We start from the raw sequence: 24,727 nt of genomic DNA, 5'->3' as shown, positions 1-24,727 counted from the left end.
ACTAGAATTGTCCATGCAAACAGACAAGCCACTCTGGCAGCAATCACATCCACATTTAATGCAGGAGACCCCACATGCATCACTGTAGTGTTCCTCAGTTTCCATGGGATATGGAATCAGATGACCTACTGAGTGCCTCTGGTGCACCTCACCTGCGCCTGTGAGGTTACTCACTGGACCCTAGAGGACTGGCAACACAGGGTGTGGTTCAATGAGTCACGGTACTAATTATGTGATGCAGTGTGTGGAGCAGACCCCATGAAGTCATAGACCCTTGTTTTTTATAAGGCACTCTGCAGACTGGTGGTGGTTCCATACTGGTGTGGGATGTGTTCCCATGGCATTGGTTGGTCCACTGGTTTGCCTAAACACATCATTGACCCATACCTGCTACATTTCACTGCTTGCAGACAATTTGCAACCCTTTATGTACCCCCACAATGATGGGATATTTCAGCTGGATAATGCAGCGTGCCATCAGGCCAAAATTATTCAAAATTGGTTTGAGGAGCATTATGAAGAATTCCTACAAATAGTATGACCTGCCTGTTTGCCTGACATGAGCCAAATCGAGCATTTCTGGGATGTGGTAGAGAGGTCCATTCAAACCAGGGCTCCTGCACCTGCAAATACTATGGAGCTGTGAGTGGCTATCCAAACAGCATGGCTCAACATGTCCTCCTGACCTCTCCCATCCACTTGTGGAATCAATGCAATGTCAAGTTGCTGCATTTCGCTGGGCTAGAGGGGGTCCTACACAATATTGATTCCTATCCCATGATTTTTGACATATCAGTGTATTATCATTGGAAACAAATAAGTCAGTAATTCCCTGGATGCCATATATACATGGTGCCCATTATTAGTAAACTCCGGTTTATATATTGTATCTCTCTCTGATTTGTTTATATATATATTTTTAAATGTTAAGACTGATATCTTTTTCATCCTAACATTCATGTTTTGTAGGAAGATGTTTTTGAAGGAACGTTACCGATTATTAAGTCCTGTGTGGATGGATACAATGTCTGCATCCTGGCTTATGGACAGACCGGCTCAGGAAAGACCTATACCATGATGGGAACTGAGCAAAAACCAGGTGTCAATATCAGGTGACATCTTTACTGCACATATTTTACATATAAGATGCGTAAATGTAAGCAGTTGTCATGCCAGAGTGAAAGCCATAAACAAACTTACCATAAATCTAGCCAATAACATTCAATCTGCACGTTATGTACAAAAGGAGAAAATCACAGCCCATTTCTGTGTAAGAGCTGCTAAGTTACATCGGCTTTTTTGCTATAATAAGTGATTTATATATATCATGTTAGAATATGGGGCTTACCTTGTGATATGCTTATGACAGCCAGGCTTAAATACTGAATGGTAAGGTTTTCCCGAGAGATCCATCACATCTATCATTTTAGCCATCTACAGTTGCCATCAGATTTTCATGAAGCATTGTGTAAACATAACTAAAAAAAGTATATCACATAGAAGAAAGGGAACAATAAGGATACAAAATCTTGTAAAGAGATTAGTCATTAAAACAAATTAATAACAGTTTTCTCTACATATCCCTACATAGAAATGTCCAATATGCTTAAGCAAGTACAGGGTTTATTGTGTAGCAATAAATCACAATGGAATTTCGCCTTAATTATTAATAAATAGAAGACATATTTGAAACAAAATTCTACAGAAATTTACATTTATTAAAAGGGTTATCCGCTGAAGACACTGATTCAATGCAATGGCTGTTATTGGTTCATCGAGCGCTGCAATGATTGGCTGAGCCACAGCGCTCCAGAACCAATCAGAGCCAGTGCTTCCTGGAGGCGGGGTTTTTGAATGACTAACCAGGAAGCACTGGCTGAAGACTACAGAAAAAGTGTGCTGGAGGTACAGAGGAGACTTGCGGTATTAGGTGATGTTTTTTTTTTATGCAGCTAGGGCTTATTTTAGGGGCAATAGTAGGATTTCCTACTATAAAGATTTCATCGCCCCGCACAAAAAACACGTTTTCGTGTGATGCAACACAAGGAAAGTCTCCATAGGGAAACATGGGTTACAAAATAGCGCAAATCATGGCAATATTCAGCATGCCGCAATTTTTTTCTCTCCCAATGTAGCAGCCTATAAAACATTGCTAATGTAAAAGAACCTATTAGAAAGCATGGGCTGCACATACATGTGATTTGTAGCGCTGTCACATCATGAGAAAATTGCACGATTTTGTCGCACGTGGCAAAGCAGCCTAAAAAACAAATACAGAAGTACAAGAGATACAAATGTACCAAATGTATTAATTTATTTCTTTTTAACAAATTAGGTGAAGTTCTTGGCGATTACCCTCTCTAATTTCATTGCTGCAAAATAGTCAATTACTAATAAATGTGGAACATTGTATCCAGAACAGAGTCTTTTACAATCCTGTGGGACATTCATTTATTAAAGGAGGATGTCCGGGACTAGAAAAACATGGCTGCTGTCTTCCAAAAATAACACCACACCTGTCCACAAGTTGTGTGTGGTACTGCACTTCAGTTCCATTCACTTCAGTGGAGCTGTCAGACATATTATAGACCAGTATAGTACAGTTTTGTAAAAAAAAAAAGTAGCCATGTTTTTCTCATCTTAGGACAGAAACTCTCAATCAGGACTGTATCCCAGATGTAGGTAGATGCATAAATTTTGGACACTCAATCTAGGTCCTTTACAATAGAGAACTGGTATATTAAAAGTGCCATAGGATTCATTATCACTGCTGTTGCCAAGAACACCATCTGCTAATTTATTCCCAGTTGTGTGTTTTGTGAGGTATCACAAGCTCCTTATGCTGCAATTGTTATTCAGGGATACGACTACATACAGAACAGAATAAAAACAAAAGCTTTAACATGCTAATGCACAATGATTTGGTTTACAGATCGACACTAATTAAGCATTTAGAATAAAACTCAACCACATTTCACAGCAGAAGTCATTTTCATTGAAGGTCAATGCTACTTTCCTTTTATTTATTAAATTCCGGGGGTAAATGTCACAAAGTACATTAGCAAATGTTGTTGTTGCTTGTTTAAACAGTCACAATTCATTTTCTTGTAACAAATTTTAATGATGTTCAAAGAAAGCTGTAACTGTCTTCATCTAGAGCAGTGTAGTTATCTAGTAAAGACTATGGGATGGAAAACAGACATTAGCTAGACACTAGCGATCAATAGTTCTGGATAGTTCCGGCTAAAGAAACAAGTCCTTAATGCCTCAGATAACGGAATCAGAGGCAAATCAAGGGAAGGGGAAAGCCCATCGATAGCAAATGTTGTCCAAAGAGCCCTTCACTGTGAATTTTGGTTTGGTTTCAGGAACTTTGCTTCAGTCTTTAGAGTGTTCTCCCAACTGAACTTGTCGATGATGTCATTCACTGAATAGCTGGGATTGGTTCATCGAGCGCCGGCTCTGATTGGTTGCGCCACGGTGCCTGTGATCCAATCACAGCAATTTGTTGCTGGAGGCGGGGTATTCAAGCTTGTTACCAGGAAGAGAATGCTCTTTCAGGCAAAAGGTGTAAAGAATGTGTTAAGTTTGGGTTGGTAATAGAAGCTTGAAGGAATCAGCAGACAGCAATGTAGGTACCGAGTAAAACAAGATAAGCTACAAGGTGGAATGGTCACACATAGAACACTTGCACAGATATTACCTTTCAAAAGACCATCTGAGAGCAGACTAATATCAGGGCATGTATGAGAAATCCAAGTCATTGGGCAAGGCTGGCTAAAGGTATTAATGCACTTTGTGCAAAATTTCATGGACACTACCACTTCCTGATGCCCTCTGAGTGAAGAATAAAATGGTATAGAGCATAATATATGAGCTATGGGTCACTGTTTGTATTAACATTAATTAATATTGTTCCTAAAAACATTGCTACCAGGTGTCTGCTGTTATTCAATATGACAATTTGAAGTTCTCAACACACAATTTTTTGTGATCCTCCCATTGGAGGCTGAGATTTATTCAAGCCTTTTAATTTGAAAGAATTCAGAAAACAAAGCATTTTACAAAAAAAAATTTAAAAAGTTGCATTTATATTTTGAGAAATATAATTATGTTTCCATATGTTCTCCAGAGCAGAAAAAAGTCCATTATCCCACCCCTTCTACCTGTGAATGCATCGGAGAGTTTTTAAGTGACTTCGAAAATAAATTTTAAAAATCATTAAAATTGTAAACAAATGTTTCTAATAAAAACTTGACTTGAAAGGGTATTCTCTTTCTTAACATTATGGCCTATGTATGTGATATGTCATAACTGCTTGCAATAAATGACTCCAATTCTCGGCAGCCGCTATAACCACAGAATAAAGAGAGAAGTGTGTGGGATTTACTGAAAGCTCGCTGCTACTCAGCTCCTTCTGTAACTCCCATAGACTTCAAGGGATTTTCTGACATTTTTTCAACTCATGACCTATCCTCTGGACAGATCATCAGTAGTTGATGGACAGGGGTGCGCCACGTGGGACCCCCGTCCACCACCTGATCATCCGGCCCACTGTCCAGTGGGAGATCATGGGGAGCATACACAGAATATGAGATAACAAACATTAAACCAAGAGACAGTTTGCACAAAAGGAGCGAGGGCCCCGTACATAAGAGCTTATACACTATAAGGAAATAAGGGCAACGCAGGATGGGAATGCCCTTTTAAACTATAGCTCATTTCTGACAATAGTTTTCCTTTCAGTATTTTCCCAAATGTCAATTGCTTTTCATATTAAACACAAATCAGAAGAAATAAAATATTATTAAACGGAAACAGAATGGAAATTAATTGTTTCTTCAATACCTACAGGTCAATTAGGGAACTCCTGCGCACATGTCGTGAAAAAGAAAGGATTAAATATGTCATAAGGGTATGTATCACATTATATTCTATACTATAAAAAAATAGAAACAAACTGGTGCACATTTATCACTGCTCCAGCTTGCAGGTTAGATTCACTTTGACAGTGACTGAAATCCTAGAACTAATCTGGGTTCCCAGTATAACAGCGATTTGCCTGTTTCCTTCTACATATGTATTCTTTGCCAATCAAACTCTGGAGTGATACATCTGTTTGTCTAATACTGTTCCGTAGCCCACTGTAGTCTGTTGACTGGCAGGCTATACAAATAGCATAGACGCACTACATTAACAACATAGCGTGCCATGCCAGTCAGGCTGGCAATAAATACACGTGTAAGTCTATATTCGGTCTTGGCACATTTGTGGCAGAAATTTCTGTGACTGAAGATTAGTTCTATTCATGTAAATGGAGTTGTTGTGGTGGCAAGAAGATGAATTGCTGCAAGCTCCATTCAGGTGAATTGAAAAAAACAAATCTGCCATGTGTGAATGCACCTTAAAGCTGCATTCACACGAAACTCGGTCCGCTGTCGCACTTCCCAATGTGCATTTTTAACACTGATGTGAGGCGTTTTTCATTCAAAAAAAAAAATTCACATCATTTCTGTGAAGTTGGGCACTTGTTTCAGGCGCGTCAGAGGATTGCAAGTGTTTCCCATTGATTTCTCTGCTACATCCATCCTGATCCCCACACATTACACACACAGCTCCACTACATCAATCCTGATCCCCACACAATACACACACAGCTCCACTACATCAATCCTGATCCCCACACATCACACACACAGCTCCGCTACATCCATCCTGACCCCAAGACATCACACACACAGCTCCGCTACATCCATCTTGACCCCAAGACATCACACACACAGCTTCGCTACATCCATCCTGACCCCAAGACATCACACACACTGCTCCGCTACGTCCATCCTGATCCCCAGACATCACACGCACAGCTCCACTACATCCAAACTAATCCCCAGACATCACACACAGCTCCGCTACATCCATCTTGATTCCCACAAGTCACACACACAGCTCTGCTACATCCATCCTGACCCCCAGACATCACACACACAGCTCTGCTACATCCATCCTGACCCCCAGACATCACACACACAGCTCTGCTACATCCATCCTGACCCCCAGACATCACACACACAGCTCTGCTACATCCATCCTGACCCCCAGACATCACACACACAGCTCTGCTACATCGATCCTGATCCCCAGACATCACACACACAGCTCTGCTACATCGATCCTGATCCCCAGACATCACACACACAGCTCAGGTACACCCATCATGATCCCCACAGCTCCATTCACTCACTTAATTCATCCATCCTGACCCCCACAGCTCCACTCCCCCCATCCATCCTGACCCCCACAGCTCCACTCACTCACTTCACTCTATCCATCCTGACCGTCACAGCTCCAACACACACACACAGAACACAGCAGAGTCCTACATTTACTGAGCTCCCCCATGGTCATGTGATCCCTGACTACTCCCACACAGGGTATCATATGACATGACATAATCAGAGGTCCTGGAAGCTGCTGGCTCTGCAGATCTGTGTGAACCCTCATAACAGGACTGCCGGGGGAAGGTTAACCAGTGCTAGGGGGCAGTGCAGGCTCTGTGAGGGGCTTATGGCAGACTCTAATAGTAGCTCCTCCACCCGCCGCTGCCAAGTCGTTGCGCGGCAGTACCACATATATACATATATATGACCTTTTACATATATTTCACACACACATACGTATACACACGGGGCATCGCTTTATAGACACACAAATATAATAGATGCAAACCAAGCGGACCATGAATGGCCTTAAGTCTGCTCACTTACCTTCTAGGTGCTCTCCTTAAGGAGTGATGTTACTCCTCCCGACACATAAATAGATACATATTTACACTTCTGTTGGCTGGACTGCATCCTCCTGAACGCACAGCACCTCCAGATACATAGGATGAGCTTGTCATTAATGAGGGATCAGAGGCAGTGGCAGTGCAAGAAGCAGAATAACACTCCAACCCCCACCCCCACTCCCAGGCAGACTTCCTCTGCGGAGGGCCATGTGACATGAGCACTGTACCATGATTGGTGGAGCAGCAGACTGACAGCTGCTTCACCTATTAACAAGGATCAGCTTTGTCGCAGACAGAAAGTGGAAGGAGGAGAAGCAGCCTGCTGGCTATTGCTGTGCTTTACATGGTGCTCTGTCCTCCCTCTGGCATCGGCAAGACAGTAATCTGCTAGGCAGCTATACTAGGCCACTGGAGTTCATTACACACAGGCCGGTACACTTTGAATTACTTGTCAGTGACAGCGGACAGCCCTGTGTATAATGAATCACCACAGCCCAGGGTATACTCTCACGGGTGATCAGCCCACCAGGAAAATTCCCAGTGGAATATATGGCCAATCTACCCCAGAGTATAGTTTTAACCTTCTAGTAAGAGTCACCATGGCCTGGGAAGAATAAAATTATTTGCTTTCCAGTTTCTAACGAACATATGATAACTAGCTAAATACACTCTGTGATACAGGAGGTCATAGGTGTGAAGGTCTTCACAGCACATCATAAATGATGACCACTAATTAATCAGAACATCTGTGACCTGTTATAATAATACTTGTTTTGAAATTCGGATAGATTGTTTCTATGTTGTTAGTTGTATTTAAGTTACTTTCAAAATAAGGATTGAATATAATCTTCAAAATCAAGAGTTTCAAAATTGCTTTTGTTCTTTCGAATATTTTTTTGTCTATGGGAAGGTTGGTTACTGTCAGATGAATACCTTTACCTCATAGTTCTCTTTTTTTTTATCTTTAATTAGATTTCAATGCTGGAGATATATAATGAAGGCTTGTGGGATCTTCTCTCTGAACATAGAAACAAACAGCTTGAGATTAGGTCGCAGGGAAAGGTAGTAACTCTTCCTGGATTAACCGAAATGGAAGTTTTGACTGAAAATGATATAAAAAGGATAATTTCATTTGGCGAGAAGAATAGAACAGTGGCATCTACAAAAATGAACACTGAAAGGTAACATTTACTTACATTGTGTCTAGTCATTGTCTGTTAGCGCAAACTTCTAGATTTGTAATGAGCATTATGGAGTCAGACCAATTACTTATCACATAGACTTTTTTCTGTAGGCTATGCGTCCTCCAAGGAACGGGTACTTCAATCTGTGAGGCTGGAGTGCCATTGTAAGATGGGCAGAGCTAGGGAATGTAGGCGAGAGGTGTTGGTAGTATTTGTCCTGCAGCATAATGAATGGCACACGAAATGTTGAGGCAACACAGAAGTTGAAGGCAAAACAAACTTTAGTGCAACTGGCGCATAATGCTACGTTCAGTCACCTTAGGCCTCATGTTTACTGGCACGCACGGATTCCACTGCCAAATCCCGCAGCGGAATCCAGCCGTGCCCGCAGACATGGACATAGAAAGACAGTTTACCTCTCCCGATCCAGCGTGGGTCTCCTCCGTACCGGCCGGATCTTCTTTGTTCAGCATGGCGGATGCGCCCAGCGCATGCGCAGTGCTACTTATTTGATTTTTAAATCACTTGCTTTCCCGTGGCACCTCAACAATGACAGCTGCAGATGCAGTCAATGGAAGCTGTCCCTGAGGGATCCGCAGGAAAATGGAGAACTCTGCGATTTCTTCCCACGCATGCGATCCAAACGCCAGGAGAAAAATCACATCCGCATGATTTTAGCTGATTTGCAGATGCAAATGCATCCCTATGGGTGGCTTGATTTGCAGATCTCCCGTGCAGGTACGGCGGTGGACATTGGGCCTAGACACAACAGTTGGCAGCTTCTTTGAAATTAGATCACTACACATAGGAGTCCTGCACACAGGCGGGTCGGACCTCACATGCGGGATTCCAGCAGTGGAGTTCGACCTGGTGTCCAGCCGGTGACCCCTGCGTACCTGTCTGGCGTCTTCTGTGAGCGCTGCGGATGTGCTGGCCGGCACTCCATCACGCTTGCACAGCAGGCACCGGCGCCCTGCAATGACGCATATTCCATGATACTTTCGCAGTGCTCATTGCGGAAGTGCCATGGGACAGATGGCTTCCATTGACTTCAATAGAAGCCGTCCGTGCGTATCCCGCACAAAATCGTAGCATGCTGTGATTTCTCACCCGCGAGCGGAAAAGAAAAAAATAAATAAAAAATAAAAAATAAAAAAAAAATCGCAATCGATTTCTGCTCGTAGGCAGGAAATTGCATTTTGCCATAGCATGCTATGGGCTGGATTTGCTGCAGAATTTCGAAGGTGGAATCCCGCTCCGGATTTCGCAATGCAAATCCGCCCGTGTGCAGGAGGCCTTAACGGTTACAAATCTACCTACATCTGAACTGACTCCTCTGCAAGGCCTCACAGCTTTCCTCAAATACAGCCACATCTTCCTGCTTACATTGAGTTGGATAGATTTCTGCTCTACCTAAGGGCCCCTAATGTATTAAGGCTACATTATTGCGTTAAACCCCAAGTCCCCTGGAGAGTCCTGCAGTCAGCCAGTCCAACACTTGGTGTCCAACTGCAAATATACCTATATACTGCATGCAAAATAGTTGGGCCAGCGCAGTAAAAACAGCAACATAGAATAACCCATAACTTTGGTAGCCCCTCAAATGTAGCTCTCTCTCGCTGGGCAAAATAGGCCCATTGACCACACTAGCTGTGGCCATCCCTGTCATAGAGGTCCTTGCATCGCTTACCATGTGCTTCTGCTTCCCTATGTTACTGACCATATTATTAGACAAAACTGCAGGTAGAAACCTCACCTCTCTTTAGCCTTCTGTACAAAAGTGGTTGAAACAGTCAATGCATAAGGGCATAGTGGTTGGAAATAAGTTGGAAATAGCAGCAGCGGTTTTGTCAATCATTACAATTTATTTTGAGTTCTAAGATGGGTAATAAAATGAAGCTACAATAATAGAGCCTGTGGAGAGAGGGAAAAAGAGCATTATCTACAGTGCTATAGACACAAAGGGGATAAGTGTGACTACATGGTTATGGGTATTCCTTTGCTCTAGATCATACATAACCTGTAGTGCTCAGCAGGAGACCATCACAATGAGGGGGATTAATTAAAACAAGTTTAAAGGAAAAAAATGCCCTAAATGCTATATCACATTAACTTACTGATTCTCCATGTGGAATTGCTCATTAGCCACTATGGCTTCATAGCCTATTGGCATATACAACACTATGTTTCATCTTCATAAAGAGGATAACTGAAAATAAAAGTAGATGGGTGGTTTTTGATTGCACATAATTAATCCCTAAAGTGCAATCAGCCCATTGGCAGCACACTGATTTCTATTAAATCTGCTGCAAGGCAATTTTCAATCTCTTTGTAGAGCAATCATCTCCATTAAAAGATCAGGGCCACAAATGAACTGGATAGTGAGAACCAAGAAATTAATCACTTCCATTAAAGTTTAATAGAAGAACATTTAATTGCTTGAAGTTCATCTTTTTAGCCACTGAGTATAGAAAATGGACAATTAAAAGGTGGGTTGGGGTGACTTTGGGTGAGTAGAATAAAATAATAGAATAGTAATTGCTTTTTGATTTTCTGATCTGACCCATTTATTGTCAGTTTAGTTAAATATACAGGTATATACATATGTCACCTCTGACCCTATAAACACCACAAACCAAAAAACTGTAAGCATGTTCAGATTTTAATTATACACTTTCAACTGAAATCTGGCCTGGTGTTTGAGTCTTAAGAAAAAACTACAAAAAAAAAAAAACAACAGGAAGGAGGCGCTGCCAAATGTTTCCTAAGAAGTTGGCTTAAGGCCTCATGTCCACGGGGAAAATCAGTCCATGGAGAATCCGTAGCGGGTCCCTCCTGCCCCGCGGACATGAGGGCTGAAAATAGCAATTACTCACCTCTCCGCATGCTCCGGATCTTCCCTTCTTCGCGGCTTGATCTTCTCTCCGTCGCAGCCGGATCTTTTTTCTTCGGCCCGGCGGATGTGTACGACACGCCGGCTGTGTGTCGCGCGCATGCGCCGGCCCGAAGAAAAAAAGATCCGGCCGCAACGGAGAGAAGATCAAGCCGCGAAGAAGGGAAGATCCGGAGTAGGTGAGTATATTCTGATTTTAGGTCTCCCACGGATCGGGACGGCTTCCATAGGCTTCAATAGAAGCCTGCGGGAGACCCGCACCTAAATGGTGCATGCCAATTTTTTTTCATGCTCCATATTTTTTTAAATTCACTTTTATTGACCATCCGCGGGTATTTCTCTACCCGCGGGTGGTCAATGCATCCCTATGGGGTGCGGATCCGCATGCGGGTGATCCGCTGCGGATTTAAAATCATCTTTTGCCCGTGGACATGAAGCCTAAGTAAAGTATTTGTGGTGGAAACATTCATGTCAAGTACCACTGGATAAGGTGTAAATATAGATGAGCGAGTATACTCGCTAAAGGCAATTGCTCGAGCGAGCATTGCCTTTAGCGAGTATCTCCCCCGCTCGAGACTGCAGGTTCGGGTGCCGGCAGCGGGCACGGAGCTGCGAGGGAGAGCGGGGCGTAATGGAGGGGAGATCTCTCTCCCCCCCGCTCCCTCCTGCTGACACCCGCTACTCACCGCTCCCCCGCGCCGGCACCCGAACCTGCAGTCTCGAGCGGGGGAGATACTCGCTAAAGGCAATGCTCGCTCGAGCAATTGCCTTTAGCGAGTATACTCGCTCATCTCTAGGTGTAAAGTAAGTGTCTCTTACTGTTGGCTTTATTGCAGAATTATCAGCTCCACCATTAGATCACATGATACCAGAATCCTACAGTGTCTGTTGTGTGGAACATAATAAGTCAGGCTTTCTGTGCAAGTCTATAAGACTGTTATGCACAGCGAGTGTGGACCCACTCTGCCAACTAACCAGTTTGACTTTGGGCGAATCCTAAGGGCGCTATCCTGACGGTTGCAATGTACAGAGATCTGGACTTTGCTGTGGAAAACCGAGCAGGCCGCTACCTCCTGGAGTAGTCCCAGTGTAGTTGGCAGCTGACCCACAGGAGTCAGGTACAGCGGTGCAATGCACCGCGATACAGTCTGAATTACACCCACAATCCGGTCCAATGTCGAGGCAGAAAACAATCGTAATCCACGTAGTAAGCCCCAGAAAAGCAAGAGACCGGCAGACACGAATAGCCGGCCTAACAAAGACTCACATTAAAGCTTTTATAGTCTTGCACAGAAAGACTGACTTTTGGTCCACACAGAAGATGCTGTAGAATTTGGGTTTCCCAGGTTGTGGGATACCATAGTTTAACACCAACTAGGACAGGAACTGATAATTCTGCAAAAGAAGCCATTGGTAAGATTCCCAGTGCCATCTTTTACCTAAGGTAGTTTACAAATAGGGTCATAAATAATAAAAATTCCTGGAGTACTTCTTTAAAGAGGTTTTGCTGCTGTTGACGTTTTAAGCATGTAGACGGGATATACCACAATTGTCTGCTAGGTGGGGATCCCACCTCTGAGACTCATGCCTTTTGAGAGAACAGAAGTCTCCTGACTCACATGACCACTGGAGCCATCACTTCAGCAGCTTATACTACAATGAAGAACACATGACCCTGAAGCCAGCGATTGGCTGCAGGGTTATGTGAACAATGAATGGCACGTGGCTACTACAGCAGCTTCCAGGACTGGAGAAGGAGACTGGGGTAGCTGTGCTCGACCAGAAGGTCAAATTAATGAGTATTGCGGGGTTTTTTTGTTTTATTTTAGCCCATTACCTACCCAGAAATGTGTTTACTCTCATAAAACCTCTTTAGGCTGGTTGATTGGATTTCTTTGATACTGAAATGCACTCTCTGTAAAATAAATAATCAAGCATCTAGGAGGAGTTGTCATTTTGCTACAAAACTCAGCATGCAGTTACATCTGCAAATGATTCGAGTTGTGGCATGATTAGATGAATAGTCCTGCCATTTGAGGCCATAAAAGTGGTTCCACCCTTGGCCTATAAAAAGGCTCTTATATGCTACAAATGTGTAGTGGACCTCTTTTTCTGCTTGTGTAGAGCTTGTTGACCACTAGAGATACCTCTACAATGTGATCTAAGAGATTTCGCCCAGTTAAGAGTCTTTGAGAGGAGGTACATTATTGGAATGCGAGAAGCTGAATGGTCGAATCGATGAATTGCCCGCCACCTCGCCATTCTAACCAGACTGTTAGGTGGTGTTGGGACCAGTGTATGTGTGAGGGCACACACACAAGGCAACCAGGCTCAGGACACCCTTAATAGACCATGAGTAAAGAAGATAGTCTGACAAGCATGAGCAGCTTCAACTGTTCCGTTATCCGCTATCCAGAGACAGGTGGCACCATTGTTAAAGGCCGCTGTGTCTGTTAGAACCATTTGCAGGTGCTTGGCTGAAGGACATTTGGTCTCATTGCACCCATGACGTGTACTGCTTACTACATTCACTCACCATCGCCTTTGTTTGCAGTGGTGTCATGAATGATGAAACTGGACTGCTACACAGTTGGAAACGGGTTTAATTTAGGCACTGATGAAGGCAGTGTTTGTGTCTGAAGATCTAGAGGTGAGCGCCTCAATCCTGCCTTTGCCTTAGAGCAGCACACTGCCCCCACTGCTGATGTAATAGTCTGGGCGACCATTAGATAGGAAAGTCGGTCACCCCTAATAGAAGTACGAGGGACAATGACAGCTCAGCGATATGTTCAGGACATCCTGCAGCCACATGTGTTCCTCTCATGGTGGCTTCCAAGAGGCATTTTCTAGCAGGATAATGCTCAGCCACACACAACAAGGGTGGCACAGGAATGCCTCCACACCATTGTCACACTTCCATGGCCTGCCTGGTTGCCCGATTTATTGCCAATAGAACAGCCTACAAGTTTGCATGAGCTAGAGAATCAATTACAGTAAATATGGACCAAAATTCCTTCATGCCCGCTTGTATCACATCGTGTATTCAAGCTAGATTTGGCCCAACAGGGTAGTAGAGTCTTCCTTCATGGGTTGTTTTTCAACAATATAGTATCCTTTTGCTCTGATATTCTAATCACTTACTTATATCAACATTACAATCCCACATACCAAATTTCATTTGATTCTGACAACTCCTCCTAGGTGCTTCATTTTTCTTGACAGTGAGTATATAAGCAACAGCTATGGTTACAGATTGGCAAAGAAATATAGCACCATAGTACACAAACAGCAAGAGACATCTTAATGGCACCACAGTCTTCTGTTTCGTAAGACTAGTTCATTTAAAACTACATACAATTCAGTATAATAGCATAACGTTCTAACAGTATAATAAATGAAACATTCGACAATCCATGAAATGCAATCTCTGTGACTGAAACAATTGCTGTTTTACTGTTTCCTCAGCTCCCGCTCTCATCTCATTGTGATCTTCACCCTGAATGGAATAGACACCATCTCCGGGGTTGCATCAAGCTCCACACTTACACTGTGCGACCTGGCTGGATCAGAACGTATAGCAAAGACAGAGGCTACGGGCCAGCGTTTGGTGGAGGCTGCTGCCATTAACAAGTCTCTCACAGCACTGGGACAGGTATTCCTACATTATAACTTACCGTGGCATTTAAAGGCTCTTTCTACATTGTACAAAGGATTATTGTTTTTATTATACAAGTAGCTATTTTGAAACAAGCCAAACTATACAAAGTTCTCCAGACAAAAGTGCATGAAATGTGCTCATCACAAGAGCCAACGGAGCAGACCGCCTGCTATTTCCTCTTTTAGTTTGACAAATAGTGCCACCTAGTCTTAAACTTGGCTGCCTGCATCTCCACCAGGCAGCAGAGGTAATGAGGAAATGAATGAGCGAGCATTGATCACCCTGAAAAGAAGTCCCAGTGGAGCATTTGGAACAAGACTTTATTTCTCCATACTTTCATCTAATCAAAAGATTTCTTTTGGCTAATGGACAACAAAATACTTTTTGCGCACTCACCAACCATTGTCTGATGTGTAATAGAAGTTACATTGTTTTTCTAGTAGGGTCATAGTAGATATCTTGCTGCAAATAAAATATTATGCTCTACCTCATTGCTTTTGATTAGGTCTTCGCAAGTCAGTTTACTTAGGTTGGTTTCACATCTGCGTCGGAACCTCCGGCTGGGGGCTCCATCACAGATCTGGCTGAAAATACTGGAGGAAAAGAGCTGCATGAAACGCTTTTTCTTCTGCCCAAAAGTCATGCAGCTAGGTGGAAAGTGGAGGGACCCCTACTATAGTCAGTGTCAACCGTCCACCGCTGTTCGAGTCCATCCAGAAACGGAGCCGTTCGGCTGCTGGGATTCCCATTTTCTGCTCCTCAAACGGAGCAGAAACGCAGGATCCTGAGTGCAGATGGGAACCCTATGAGGAATCACATAAGCCTTTCTGATCAGGGTTGTCCCAAGGTTGCTTTACTGACAGAAGGCATTCAACAGGATCAGTTGTTGCAGCACATCAGATACTAAGGCAGTAACGTTCCTGTTGGATTATTGTAGTGGGAACCAGCAAGCAAAAAAGTCATAGTTTTGAAATATAGAGAACTAAATTTACGTTGTATTACATATAAAGGGTTGTTTTCTGTGCAAGTCTTATTAAGGCACTACAGATAATATATTACATATATACATACATACACAATACCTGCACTGTCTCCTACTTCACACAGTAGAATGAGGTTTTATTTGCACAGATACAAGAAAGAATACAGCTCCTCGAGGAATTGCCATAGACTAGGGATGGCTGCCTCTCTAGTTCACCACTTGAGGGAGGTAAGGAGCTAGTGCTAACTGCACAATGATATACATAGCATTTCTTGATAAGGCAGTACACTGTATGCTCTTGTGACCCCTCTGATGGTGGCGACAGCGTGGTAGCTTAGAAATCTATGCCTATGCAGGGGGTTTGGAGCTGTACATCAGAAAAGCTACATTTCAGACCGCTGTAAAGATATCAAAAACATTAGAACAGTTTTACTGTCATTACAGCCCTGCTTTGTTAAAAACAAGTACAAATTGTCACCATTTTTTAAAATTTGCCCTGGTTTGCTGGATATCAGCTTCTGGGCCAAATCCTGACTGACGACAACCCATTGGTTGGCGTTCATCACACTTTGTGTGTTTTTGTTTGTCAACACACTTTGAGAATTGACTACAGGTTCTCAGTGGGATTGAGATCTGAGGAGTTTCCTGGCCATGAACCCAAAATTTCAAAGTTCTGTTCACCGAGCCACTTAGTTCTCACTTTTGCCTTGTGACATGGTGCTCCATCCTTCTGGATAAGGATTGTTCATCACCAAATTGCTCCTGGATAATGGTAGAAGTTGCTCTTGCAGGAGATTTAGATAGACATCATAAATCACTGCAGATTGTTGCGTACTTTTAGGGCGGCTTTACATGGGACAGCTATCATCCAAATGGTCACAAGGTAGGGTGAATGTGACAGTTGTTTTGTGTAAACAGTCACCAATAGGGTGACAAGGGAGAATTCCTTTACTAGTCCCTTTGTTTCAGCTAGCCTGAAAACAGTTGCTGATTATAGATGAGCGAGTGTACTCGCTAAGGCAAACTACTTGAGCGAGCAGTGCCTTATGCGAGTATCTGCCCGCTCGTCTCAAAAGATTCGGGTGCTGGCGGCGAGGGAGAGCGGGGAGCAACGGGGGGGGGGGGGGGGGGGAGATCTCTCTCTCACTCTCTGCCCCCCCTGTTCACTCCCACAACTCACCGCTCTCCCCCGCCGGCACCCGAATCTTTTGTTCTGAGCGGGCAGGTACTCACTAAGGACAATGCTCGCTCGAGTAATTGCCCTTAGCGAATATGCTCGCTCATCTCTATTACTGATAAATTATCGTCAGGTGTAAATTGTTTATCACATGTTGGGCAAAGCAAAAAATCAAATTAACCTTTAGTTCATCATTTATAGGTATTTACAGCATTAAAGACCAACGCACTCCATGTACCCTACAGAAACTCTAAACTTACCCATCTCTTGCAACCCTCACTCAGTGGGCAAGCAAAGGTAAAGCATCAACATGTAGTTCTTGATTTTTGTTTTGATTCTTTTTATTAAGACTAAAGATAAAATTAGGCTCAAAAAGATAAACGAAAGCCTTTTACAAAAAGTGTCCTTTCTGACTGACCCTGTATTTTTGTTAACCTCCTAAAATATACAGTGCAGCTATTTTTCAGTTTTGTTTTTTCACCCACACTTAAAAGAAAAAAAAAAATCATAACTTTTTCCATCAATGTAGCGATCAGGCCTTGATTTTGTGGGAAAAGTTATATTTTTAAGAATTTAAAACCAGGGAGAAATGAAATAAAAATGCAACAGCACTAATATACGCATGCACAATAGGGACTTGGTCACTACTCAGGATTGCCATCTTTACTCTACCCAGATTGGTGGTTGCACCTCAGTAACCCAGGTCAACGCCAGACTGGGTGGTAAAACTCGGGTAGTCAATTTACTTTGGTAGCAATAGTAGATAATAAATCTTCACACTGCTGTTTAAGTCACAGGACACACGAGTTAAATAAATTATAGCTGTCTAGCTGCTAACTCACTTAGGATTACAACTCTCACTAAGGCTGTCTGTCCACGGGCGTTGCGGTATTCCACGGCGGAGATCCGCAGCCCGGGAGCAGGAGCTGGCAGACGGATCTCTGATGTCGGCCTATCTGACAGATAAACTGACCGCGAAGAATCGCAGTAAATTCGCAGCATGCTGCGAAATGGCACCTGCGAGCAGAGAATCGCAATGATTCTCCGTTCGTGGACAGGGGGAAAGCGCTCTCCATAGCAACGCTATGGAGAACTTTCACTGTGTTCCCCACGGCTGGATTATCGCCGCGGGGAACGCAATTCAAACCTGCCCGTGGACAGGAAGCCTACTATAGTGGCCTACCACCATAATACATCATAGCAATGTCCAAGATACCGTATCCAACTGGGGTGTCAGTCTAGGGTGCGTCCTTCCCTGTCAAACTCGTGGTATTCTCAAGCTTGTAGCCTTCTCAGCTGCTTCTGAGCTATCTCAGTCTCTACCATGGAGTAGCTCGCAGCAGCAGTGTGGCTGGAGGTTTTAACTCCTACAACGACACCCATACAGCTGTCCCTCCTAATTAGGGGGGGGGGGGAGTAGAAGGGGATGGCATTCACGGAGTGTTAAAAATGACATTTTGAATAACATATCTCTCGGACTATAAGACGCACCTGACTAAGGGATGCACCCAGGCTTTAGAAGACAGAAAATAGGCAAAACATATTTTATACTAATATCACTAGCATGTCCAGAGCAGTGTCAGTTTTTTTGGTTTTGTACGGTAGAAAGGGGGTTAATATTTTATTATAATAATAGTATTATAATCTGTAGTAATAAAAGGGATGGGAACAGCACCATAGAATGCCTGTCTGAATGAGCTCTATATAGTTCTCCAGCACTGATGTAGTGTCAACATAGATTTTCAGTTTGGATGGCAATCCTGTGTTTTTAGCCTTATGTTCTAATAAATGCTTGTTTTTAAACTGTAATGGTGCTCGAGGACCCCATACTGTTATAGGTCTCCCTAAACACTTATGTTCACTCTTGCCATCTCTGTGCACTAAGAGTTCACTGTGAAACTGGATACCTGCATTCCTGATGTATTATAGCAGTCCACTTACGCTGCATTCGCTTGCATGTCATCTCTTAGTGCTTAACCCACTCCTTAGTAATGCTTCAACTCCAATAACTGCACATTATTAAACAGCACGGTTTCCTCCCATGTATTAAATGCTTTGTCTATGAATTCAGCCTAATTCCACTGTCGCAGGTGACACCTGTGTGCTGGGGGGATAGAGACACAATTCAGCAGACTGAGTTAGGAAAGAGAGGAATAAGAAGAAAAACGGAGAGAAAAGTTTGGGCAATACCTGCAGCTGGGGTAAGCTAGGGTCAGTCACTCAAGGGTCTATCAAAGTGAAAGCTCAGCTCTAGGAGGGAGGAGCTGTGTTATCACCGCTCTGCCATTGGCTGGACATGGTACAGACAGGAAAGAGGGGCCAGAGACCATTCAGACTAGAAGGCACAGTGACAGATTTATTATTGCTAAAAAAAGCGGTCAGAAAAATACAGAATGTATCGTGCCTCAGTATGATTACAGCTACACCAAATTTATATAGCTGTTTATGCTCCATCATTATAAATAATTAAATACTTTTTAAAACAAAATAAATTGCTTTCAGTCGCCAGCTTCTGACCACCATAACTTTTTCATTTTTCAGTTGATGGGTGATCTTTTGCAGGGTGATCTGTATTTTCTATTGGTACCATTCTGGGATACATACGACTTTTTAAATGACTTTTTATTTAATTGTCTGTTCTCTTGTACGGTATACTGCAGTACTTCAATATATTGTTCATTTATTGTCAGCCTACTGAGCACTGGGAAAGGCAGGCCTAACCCTTTCCAATCCAATTTGTATCCTGGTTTTCCTAGGGGGCTTACTCTTTTTCTGCTGTTATACAACGGCGCTGTATGCTGGCTAAAGCCAGTATTACATGAGGTGACATGTTGGATAGGCTCTGACAGCAGAGAGGCTGGCAATATACAGTAAGAGAACCCCGACGGATGTCTTCCAACATCGGAGCTGTACAGCCTTAAATCATAATGTCTTCAGAGGTCAGACAGTGGATTGGAAAGGGTTAATACACTGAAATCCCTGGCAAGCCTGGGAGCTTTCACTAAGCTACCATGGCAATCAAACAGCATCCCAGGATCTTGTCGAGGGGGAGGGGGGCATTTGAGGGCTAGAAGAAGCCCCTTACAGTCGTTTACATGCCATGGTCTTGGCGGACCATGATATCTTAAGGCCCATTTACACAGAGCGATGATCGCTCAAAAAAAAAATCTCTAAAAAGCGACCGTTTTAGCCATAATCGTTGCGTCTAAATATGTGGCCATCGTGATTTTTTTATGCACTCCTACATGATTGTTAAATTCACTGCGACCTAAAAATCGCTGTTCAGCCTTATCAGCAGTTCTCCATGGGTAGTGCTGATAGCATTGTTTCCCGTTGGAGAACAAAGGAACTGAATGTAGATAAGAGCCCTCGGGCTATTAACTGCTTTCAGCTAAAGCTTTATTCGCACACTTAATTGCTCTTAAGTAGCTGAGTAGCTACTTAATAATTAATGCAAAATGATTGCTCAAAGCCGTCACTCAAACTGTCGTTTGAGCGATCATCGCTCCGTGTAAATGGGCCTTTAGTGGTTATATAGCATGGTGTGAGCTGCATTTTATAGCCAGCACCTGATGCATAGGGAGTGGGTTCGGTTTTCAAGCCTGCTCCGTAGAAATCCTGCGAATATCCGCCATACATGTATGGTGGATGTTGTGAAGGGTTTAATTCAAATTTAGATTAAAGGAGCAAGTCAAGATGTTCAAACAGCAAGAGTATTTTCCTACTACCCATACAGACTGTAAAATGGAGTTATTTGGAACGATCCTTTGAACAAAATATCAATATTGGATCAGTGAGTATGTGATTCTCTGCACCCTTCATTTTTTACTAGGCACAGCTCCGTACTTTTTGTAGTGCCTGTGTCTGGTATTACAGCTCAGACCCATTTATTTACATAGGACCAGACTAGAGTAACCTGTAATACAAGGCACAGTCACTACAAAATGTGAAGAACTGTGTTTGGTAAACAATGACGAGTATATGGTACCACAGCCCTTAAACTAGCTGCTGGGAAGAGGTGCTGAGAATCAGACCTTTGTCGAACTAATACTGATGGCCTCTCCTAAAGGCCCATTTACATGCAAAAATAATCTTTAAAATGATTGAAAGATTGAAAGTTTTATTGATCTTTTTGCATAAAGTGTTAATGGCCACTGATGGCCATTTAGGGACTTTTTTAATTTAAATGCATGTACTTTTGGTTTAAAAACATAATTTTGCAATATGGTTTTATTAAAAATGTTCAACCAATTGGCTTCTGCAGCTTCTATATATCACAGTATGTAGCAAACTGCAGAAAGCCTTTCACTGCTGAACCACAGTATATTCACAAAGCTTATGAACAGTAGAGATCCCCATTAAATCTTAAAGTTAGGCTTGTTTGGTGTTATTAACAGTTGACTCTTTTATTTCCTCTTTTTTAGGCATGTGTATTTGTGAACATTAGCCCTGATGTAAAAGATATAGGAGAGACAGTGAGTTCACTTCAGTTTGGTTCATCCATCCAGCAGATAGCTCTTGGAAAGCCCACTCCTCAATCTTCTACCATTAAGCTTGGTCACTGAAGGCATGAATGCAAAGAAGCTGACATGATTCTGTATTTTTCCTGTAGAGCCATATAATTACATTGGAACATTAGACAATAAAAGTGTTTACCATTATTCTTACCCAACTATTTTTGGAATCAAGTGGTATCTGTAGCCCAAACCAATTACTATCAGGAATAACGGGGCAGATTTACTATTAAGAATTAAACAGTTTTCTGGCACAAACTACACCAGAAACCTGTTGGACATGGTGTGCAGCACATTTATTATATGTTTTTAGACACTTTTATGGCCTAAATGTAACTGTGCACATTTTGGAACAATTTCTGTTGTAAACTAAGACAACTATGACATGGTATAAAGTTAGACTAGACAGTCTAAAGATTTGCCCGAGCCATTCTTCAGTAAACTCACTGTGTGATAAATCTGGTGCATTTAACGACTGTTTAGGCCTCATGTCCACAGGGAAATTTGGGCTCTCCATGCAGAATCCCTCCTTTCCCGCAGACATGAAATGGCCAGAAAATCCCATATACTCACCTGTCCGGACGCTGCGGATCTGCCCTCCGTCACAGCCGGATCTTCTTTCTTCAGCCCAGCGGATGTGCTCGGCACGCTGGCAGCGTGCTGTGCACATTTTTTTTTGAATGCCTGCTTTCCCGCGGTCCCGCGGCACAGCACAATAACAGCTGCGGATGTGCCATGGGACCGGACGGCTCCCATAGGCTTCCATGGAAGCCGCAGGAGACCCACACGAAGATGGAGCATGCTGCGGGTGTTTTCCTGCACGTGTGATCCGTGCATCAAGGAAAAATGACATCCGCAGGTATTTAATTACCTGCGGGTGTCCAATGCATCCCTATGGGGCGCGGATCACAGGTGTGGGTCACCTGCGCGGATTTGAAAATTCTAATTTGCCGTGGACATTGGGCCTTAAGGGACCTTTCAAACAAGCGTAGTGCCGCGGGTTTTGGAGCTGCGCTTTTCCCACGGAAATCTTGCGGTTTTTGGCTGTGGCAAAACTGCGAGATTTTTCGCTGGGAAAGCATCCCGTGTGAACCCAACCTAAAAGGGACCTTTTTTACAGGACTGAATATTCTGCAACTGTGTTACAGAATATGCCATTCCAGAATCCACACCAAATTCACACGTTTGACTGCGGATTTTGATGCCTGAATTGCCAGCAGAATTCTGTATCAATATCAACACGTTGGCAGTGTGGATTTTGGTGCTGAATATTCCGCAGCAGGGCGTATTCTAGAACAGAATGCATCCAGATGAATGGGAACTCGTGAGGTGAGGCAATCTGTTTTGTATAAAAGTCGTATTCTATAACACTCTTGCAGAATATTCCATCCTACGTAAAAGGTCCCTATGCCTGCACAGTCTATTAGACAGTATTAGTAAATCTGTCCCACTGTATAGACTTAATAATCATAACTATACTTCTCCCAAAAATAGTAATGTGGGGTTATACTTTAAAGACTTGGAATTGCGCTTCCCATCTAACCTCCTAAGGATTTGGGTGGGGCAATAGGTCCTCTTCTTTCACATATCCTGCTTTAACTAGCGCTCTCAGGCTAGTTTGATGTAATAATGAATGGGAGATGATTAATTCATAGAAACACAGACATTCCCTCTTACAGCATTCCTGGCACATTAGAAAATTAGTCAATTCTTGGTAAGAATGAAAATCTGTGTATGGTCATGCCTGCGCACCATTGATACAAGTATATGGAGAGGACTGAATTCATTTATTTAATTAGGTGACTAGTAACATGACAGCTATGCAAACTGTATTCCCCTGAGACGTGTCCAAGCAGCTGACATCTACATAGTATGCAGCCTTTGTTATACAGGACTAAGTGAAATACCAAATAAAGAGAAATCTATACAAAGAAAAACACCTGAAATGTCTTTTTGTTCCATTGTGTATCACTGGGTTCCTTCATATCCAAATTCTCCCCATATAAGAAATAGGAGAATTCTGCATCATACTTGGTTCCTTCGTGTACCATCACGTACAAGCTGGTTTAATATGCTGTCTTTCTTTAATGCCTCAAGGCTTGAGAGATCTTCCCCAATAACTGGAATCTCTTCATTCTGGTCTTGTACAGCCAACTCCTCCTCGTCGTCAGACAAAGTGCACAGCAGAGTGTCATTTTCATAGGTGGGAAAGTAGTACCTGCACAGTAGAATGAAATGTCAGTGTCTTACCATGCTACCTGATGTACTCAAAAACTTAAAAAAAATGTTTAAGTTGGGTAAAATGAAACAAAAAAAATGCAATTGTGACATTTTTTAGCAGATATACCGTAGTTTCCATAGGGTTCATTGAGTCTTAAAAATGACATCAACTTTGTTCTGTGGCTTAGTACGATTACAGCACAAATTTATAGTTTTTTTTTAAATGTTTTACTACTTTTAAAAAGCAAATCAATTTATGTTTTTAAAAAAAAGTTTTTTTCTCCTACTATATTCTGAAACGCATAACTTTTGTATCATTTTTGTTAATTCAGCCATGTGCGGGCTCTTTTTTTGTGGGGTGAGCTTTAGTTTTTATTAGCACCATTTTGGGCACATACAACACTGACCACTTTTTATACAATTTGGGGGGGGGGGGGGGGCAAAGAGCAATTTTGGCATTCTGAACTTTTTTTTTTTTTACATTCACCATTTACTCACCGGGTTAAGTATTGTTATATTTAACTAGTCTGGACTTTAATGAACATGGCGATACTAAATATGTGGGTTTCTTCATGGTTTAGATTTTTTTTTAACGTGAAAAATGGGAAAACGGTTTTTGAACTTAGAATAATTTTTATTTTTTAAAAAATGTATTCAACCTTTTTCTACATTTTTTTTAGTCTCCTAGGGAACTTCAACTTACTATCATTTGATTTCGCTTGTACAATTTTTTGCAAAAATTTAGAATATAATTATATTTAGAATATAATCATCAATTCTTAAATGTTGCCTATTAAGGCCTGTTACTACATGATAGGCATTCATGCATGGCAGCCCTGGAAGCTTTCAGTAGGTTCCAGGCTCCCATGCAGCCCATCAGCTTAGAGGTCTCCCTTTTTCCAGCTGATTGTTTAGATGTGTTCCCAGCTTTGACTGCACCATCTTTATACGTAACTGCTGCGATCAGAGTGATCTCCAATTGTGGCAGTTGCCAGTGGCTGTCAGTTGTTAAAAACAGCCTAAAGCCTCCAGGAAGGGAGCAGGCTCTGCTCCCGAGCCGACCCCACAGACCTTTCAAGCATATTAAGGTTATGGAGTTGGTAAGGAGTTGAAAAAAAAATATGAGTGATCCATGTAAACCAAAAGGATCCATTACAAAAAGGATTATGAGGAATCCAACATGAGTTCTATAAACGTGGAAGCCACGATTCAAGGATGAGCAAAGCCCAAGTTTGCATGGACATCCTGTTATGCGACAGTTAAAAGCGACATGTTCGTAAAAGTGTAGGTCAGGTGACAGCAATACACAGAA

The 24,727-nt window shown here is 42.6% G+C and overlaps 2 protein-coding genes across 3 annotated transcripts in view; one reads left to right on the top strand and one right to left on the bottom strand.

Annotated features, from left to right (window-relative positions):
• Positions 1 to 22,845, top strand: part of LOC136611850 (uncharacterized) — a 65,399-nt gene extending 42,554 nt beyond the window's left edge. Inside the window, exons 9-14 of the mRNA XM_066591774.1 lie at positions 970 to 1,112; positions 4,855 to 4,915; positions 7,760 to 7,968; positions 14,330 to 14,516; positions 16,883 to 16,978; positions 21,106 to 22,845. Of these exons, the coding sequence (XP_066447871.1) occupies positions 970 to 1,112; positions 4,855 to 4,915; positions 7,760 to 7,968; positions 14,330 to 14,516; positions 16,883 to 16,978; positions 21,106 to 21,246 (837 nt within the window). The 3' untranslated portion in view covers positions 21,247 to 22,845. The remainder of the gene's footprint in view (positions 1 to 969; positions 1,113 to 4,854; positions 4,916 to 7,759; positions 7,969 to 14,329; positions 14,517 to 16,882; positions 16,979 to 21,105) is intronic.
• A 118-nt stretch (positions 22,846 to 22,963) lies between these two features.
• ZNF277 (zinc finger protein 277) overlaps positions 22,964 to 24,727 on the bottom strand; it is a 68,962-nt gene continuing 67,198 nt past the window's right edge. For both annotated transcript variants that reach the window (XM_066591775.1, XM_066591776.1), the window contains one exon: positions 22,964 to 23,413. In XM_066591775.1, coding sequence (XP_066447872.1) covers positions 23,221 to 23,413 — 193 coding nt within the window. In that variant the 3' untranslated portion in view covers positions 22,964 to 23,220. The remainder of the gene's footprint in view (positions 23,414 to 24,727) is intronic.

Source organism: Eleutherodactylus coqui, chromosome 2 (assembly GCF_035609145.1).
Source record: "Eleutherodactylus coqui strain aEleCoq1 chromosome 2, aEleCoq1.hap1, whole genome shotgun sequence".
NCBI classification, from domain to species: Eukaryota; Metazoa; Chordata; class Amphibia; order Anura; family Eleutherodactylidae; genus Eleutherodactylus; species Eleutherodactylus coqui.
This window is presented reverse-complemented; position numbering and strand designations above follow the sequence as displayed.